General features: G+C 34.9%; 1 protein-coding gene across 1 annotated transcript in view; it reads left to right on the plus strand.

The window, feature by feature from the left end:
* The window catches only part of LOC145673102 (transmembrane protein adipocyte-associated 1 homolog), a 56,863-nt gene that overhangs the window by 33,212 nt on the left and 17,627 nt on the right, over positions 1–6,024 (plus strand). The window contains exon 8 of the mRNA XM_081742467.1: positions 90–219. Coding sequence (XP_081598593.1) covers positions 90–219 — 130 coding nt within the window. The remainder of the gene's footprint in view (positions 1–89; positions 220–6,024) is intronic.

Genomic DNA, 6,024 nt, shown 5'->3' on the forward strand with positions numbered 1-6,024 from the left:
ATATATATATATATATATAATTACATTTTTTTCACATACAAAGTGATCGTATATTGTGATTATATACTGAATATGCATTTTTCTTATAGTGTATCCCAACCCAATATAATGTTTTCTTATAAAACGCAAGTTGATGACACTATGGAAGACGATAATGTCTCATTGCCACATCAACAGTCATTTTCATCCTTGAAGACTGACTCTGATTATATTTATCAGGTAAATTTCTGCAATTTGTATTTATACAGCTTTTATTTATCCATTTGATAAATTTCTTATAATTTATTTAGAAATAAGTACCATATTTACGCGATTCTAAGAGGCACTTTTTTGTCGATTTTTTTTAATCTCCAAAATCAAGATACGTCTTAGATTTGAGTTATGCAAATTTAGGTCAGATTAGATGTAGTTTTGCCAAAAGTTGCTAATCCTGTTAGTCACGATTCTGTAAAGAATGTGTATTTTGTGTGTGTTTAGCCATCAATTGTGGAAAAATTGGAAAAGATAGTGATGGCGATGAGGAAACAGATGATGACGTGTTAGTGTTGTTTTTACGAAAGTGAGTGCAAAACAGAAGAAAAGAAACAAGTTTAAAAAATTGCTGAATAATTATTTGCTTTTTGTTTGTGTGTGTGTGTGTGTGTGTGTGCGCGCGTATATATATATATATATATATATATATATATATATATATATATATATATATATATATATATTGGTATAATATACATAGTGCTCTAATATGGTACTGATAATGGATTGCTATAAAACTGACGCAAGTAAGTGTTGTACCGTAATTACATTAAAAAAAAAAAAAGTACCAGCAGTAAGTTCAATGTATGTTTATTTTCCCATAACATTTGTTTTCCCACGTTTATTTCTTTTTCTTTAAAACCAATACAGTGTAGTTTTTTTTTTCATTTTCGCCAAGGTGCGTCTTACATGTTTTTCAATTTTTCCTTCAAAAATTGGGGGATGCAACTTATACTTGAAGGCATCTTACAAGGAAGGGTCACGCAGTGGCTCCGCTGAGATCCGAACGAGACAATTGTGTTTGCATTTGATATGTTATAATTAGACGAATCCCAAAGTTATACGTGCCACCGGGCGGAATGTCGTGAGTTACAACATATTTTGTAATATAAAAGCTACAAAGCTGGCAGAATAGTTTGAACCGAGTCATTTGTTCGGAAACAGTTGGGTAAATGGAAAACTCGGACAATACGTATCCCATCATTTTCAACGACAAACATTTTTGGGGTAAAAACTTTGTCCCAGGGTCCCCCGCAGGGTCCCAGACGGGGTCCAACTCAAAATTTTCAAATGGCAAGGGGGGTTAAGTAGCACATCATTTGAAAGCTGTTGTAAAATGAAAGAAAATGCAACAAGTCTCGTCTCTCTACGACAACCCTGTGCAAAATGGCAGTGGGTCAAAATGTAAGCAAAAACTTAATTGAAAAGTCCATGGTTCCCTATAAATCGGAAACGGTGAGGCAAATATGAAAATAGGAAAGGGAGTGTGGCATTATTTTCAAAGTACAACAATGTGAGTTAAAGCGTCTTGTCCCAGGGTGCCAACAGGGTCCCAGGTGGGGTCCAACTAAAAAGTTTTAAATGGCAAGAGAGGTTAAGAAGCTCATCGTTTGCAAGATCTTGTTAAATGAAAGTAGATGGATCAAGTCTTGACTTTCTACGACAACCCTGTGCAAAATTGCGGCTGGTCAAAATGTAAACAAAAGCGTAATTGAAAAACTATGGCCACCTTGAATCCAAGATGGCCGCTTAAAACCTTATGTCATTCATAGTAGAAATCTAAATCTCTGTTTTTCTCTATTATGTATTTAGAAATTATAGGAAGACTAAAGAACAATTGAATTTCGATTCACTTCAACTATTATTTCATTCGGTAACAACACATATATATTTTGTTCTTAATGCACGTTCGTCACGGTTCTCTGGACATTTATTTACTTGAGTATAACGAATATGCGATGAACACACAACTCTGATTTCCTACTCATACTGCTAAACAAAAGTTGAATACCTTCGGGTATTTTTCTAATTTTGTCATTCGTAGTTCATACAGAAAGAACTTGGTGCACCAGTAGGTCGGGGGCTCTATTGTAACGTATTCGTGATGGTTACATTTGTATGTCATTCGTTGGTTTGATCGCAATACTTCAAGCAATACCAAATATACAAAAAAAAAAAAAAAAAATCATTTGCAAGATTGGCGAGTAGTACCAAACATGTGTAAGTCATTTCAGTACATCGAGCTGCGTCAAACTTTGTTGGTTTGGTCATAGTATTCCAAAAAATAACATATTTATATACAAACTCATTTTTCACGCTGGCAGCCACATTGGATTACAGATTATACTCTTTGATATTTTGTGGATATCTACTATTAACCATAAACGTTCGCTTCTCCAACACCAGTGGTGTGAGCTGGATATGCGTTCGATACATAGTGCGGCATTTTGAACTCAGGATGTTGCGTTTTTGAACATTTTGCATATTTTAGTCACTTACTAATCAACATTAATGCCAAATTTGTTTTCGTAGCTTCAGCAGTTTGGTACGCTAATCCTTTCGATATAGGTTTGAAGCGGCCCTCTTGGATTCAAGGTGGCAATATATTTTCAATTAAGCTTTTGTTTACATTTTGGCCCACCGTAATTTTGGACAGGGTTGTCGTAGAAAGTCGAGATGCACTCCGTCTTCTTTCACTTGACAACAGCTTTCAAACGATGTCCTACCTCTCTTGCCATTTGAAACTTTTTAGTTGGACCCCACCTGGGACCATGTGGGGACCCTGGGACAAGACGTTTTCACTTTAATCGTTGTACTTTGAAAATAATGCCACACATCCTTTCCGTTTCCGTTTCCGTTTTCACATTTGTCTTACCGTTTCCGATTTATAGGGGTGACCATGGACTTTTCAATTAAGTTTTCGTTTACACTTTGACATATCGCCATTTTGCACAGGGTTGTCGTAGAGAGTCGAGACTTGCTGCATTTTCTTTCATTTTACAACAGCTTTCAAATGATGTGCCACTTAATCCCCCTTGCTATTTGAAAATTTTGAGTTGGACCCCGTCTGGGACCCTGCGGGGGACCCTGGAACAAAGTTTTTACCCCAAATATGTTTGTCGTTGAAAATGATGGGATACGTGTTGGCCGAGTTTTCCACTTACTCAACCGTTTCCGAACAAATGACTCGGTTCAAACTATTCTGCCAGGTATTTTTTTTTTTTTTTTTTTTTTTTTTTTTTTTTTTTTTTTTTTTGTAGTTCTTACATTACAAAATATGTTGTAACTCACGATATTCCGCTCGGTGGCACGTATAACTTGGGAATTCATCTAGTTATAACATATCAAATGCAAACACAATTGTCTCGTTCGGATCTCAGCGGAGCCACTGCGTGACCCTTCCTTGTTAGATTCGCGTACATGCTGTGTCTGAAGAGAGTAATATGATGTATAGAAATTAAATTTTGTATTTTCTTATGAATAATAATAATAATAATAATAATAATAATAATAATAATAATAATAATAATAATAATAATAATAATAATAATAATAATAATAATAATAATGATTGAGATTGATGATGATGATGATGGTGGTGGTGGTGATAATAATAATAATAATAATAATAATAATAATAATAATAATAATAATAATAATAATATCAAAACTCCCCTTCACTGTTTTTAAAGAATATATAAAATACACAGGGCACGGAATACACCAGATTTTGCAATCAATAGACTCCGCTGGATAGTTGTACAAATTCGTTGATTTACCAAAATCACGAAAGGCATGCTAATATTTTAGTATTCTTTGTGTATAAAATCAGATTGTAAATCTGAATAAGAATTGAAAAATTGAAGCGTCCGAAAATGTAGAAGGAATATCGGATCAATATTCGTAACACACACGAAGTTTTGCAGGTCACAGGTCATTACAGCAATGAAATTAATGATGAAACAAGCACCAATAGTAGTGAAACGTTGAGAAAATTTGTGTCACGTAAAGAAAGAAAGAGAAAAGAAAGCAGCAAATGAAATCATAGCGTATGTCAAAGTGGCATGTGTCAAAGCGAAGGCCTCGGTCGAAAAAGTGTAAAACTCTTTTTCAGGCCAGCCACCCTGAATTAGGTTTTCCTCATCACACTAGGCAAATGCCGGGGTGGTACCTAACTTATAGGTCCCAGGCCGCTTCCTTCCTTCCCTTTCCCCGGATTGTGTGCTCGCCGAGGGACTCATCCCTCAAAACGTGAAGGGCTAAATGGCCTTAGATGACGAAAGCCCAGAAGTCTAAATCCAAAAAATCCTTTTTTTGGATATTGTTGTCATAGATTATCCATTTTTCATCACTCATGATCAACCGCTTCGGAAATGGTTCGAGTTTGTGATGTGTCAGTAAAGATTTGATCGACTAAATGTTTTTGAGTGAGATCATGTGTGACACCCAAACCTGGAGCATCTTTTTGTAGCGAGATTTTTCCAAATGATTTAACAATATTTGGTGGTTGATGTTTACGCCATTGGCAATGTTGTGACTGCTTATATACCGGTCTTGCTTGTTTTTGCCAGAATATCCTCCACATTTCCTGTGATGGGTCGCCTCCTGCTAGGAGCAGCTTGGACATCGAAATTTCTAGAACGCTACTAAATCATTCTTTAGCTGTTGCTTGTTCATAAAGAGCACAAATTTCTTTACGGACCTACGCAGCATATGCCCTTTATGGAAATAAATTCGTAAAGTAGAGTGCAGTTTTGCGGAAAATTCACTCATCTTCAATGCACAATAGCATACGTCTGATTACCAAAACTTTTTTTTTTTTTTTTAAATTTTTTTTATACATTGTCTTCAATTGTCAAATGAAGTTAGGACTGACCTGCAGCTATACTCTGTGATTTCGGACACTAATGCCATCTCGTGCGCAAAAGAGTCAATATTGTTTAGACTATCTGGTATTTATACTAGTGTAGTGCTGGGATATCTTAATCCCATTAGTTCAAGATATTTATTCGTGAAATTGAATTTTGAATATGTTACACACTTTTCGGGTTTAACCCCTTACCGCATGCCGTGCCATATATGGCACATACCCTTTTTTCACTTTAGCTTTTTTGTGATTTATCAAAGGCACCAAATGACTGTTTTGTCTTCTGTGTGAGATATTGGCGTATATGAATAAGACATTTTGATGTCATCTGGCATGTTATTTGTGAGTTGTAAGTGTGTCATATATGACACTTACTTATTTCTCGTCCGAATTAAGTGAAAAATCTAAAATTCAAGTTTTAATTCATTTTTCAAGTTCCCATATGAGGATTTCCAATACTGATTATTATTTTTTTTTTTTCGCTAAAAGAAAAAAATCGTGCAGAAAGGGGTTAATAATATAAGATATAAAGTAAAACCATGTCGTTTTAAATTGCCCTGGTATTCAACAGGGCTTATTATATAAAATAAAATTACTCTCTGAAAGACCTAAGCGACTTAAGTCCTTTCTTGCTTCCAGTAGCGTAATTGTCTTCAGTGGCATAATTAGAATAAATTCGTAGTTTGATGGAGCTTCTATAATAAAGTGTAGAACTCAAAATAAAATTATCCATGTCACGATGTAAGATAACAAGGTGAGCAGGAGCGGTCTTGAAGTCACTTTATTAAATATTATGGCATACTACAGATTAGTTACTAGTTATTGTGTTACACGTAAGATCTCATGTTATTACTTATTTGAGTATATTCCAGATAACGGCCTTGAGACCATTTTATATTTGAAATTTTATTAATTGAAAATAGAAAATAAATTCGGAAAGGACTTGTAGAAACTATATTTAAATTTATGATTCCAGCTTCGCGTGATGCAAATTTACTCAAAAAAAAAAAAAAAAAAAAATCTCGGCAGGATTACGGGCGGCGGGAACCCGGGATTGCAAGACGTGAACATTTTGTCTTAGCCGCTCATCTACGTTCCTTGACACAAAGTATTCTGCTACTTCT

This window comes from Thermobia domestica, chromosome 16, assembly GCF_964235325.1.
Source record: "Thermobia domestica chromosome 16, izTheDome1.hap1.1, whole genome shotgun sequence".
Classification (NCBI taxonomy): Eukaryota; Metazoa; Arthropoda; class Insecta; order Zygentoma; family Lepismatidae; genus Thermobia; species Thermobia domestica.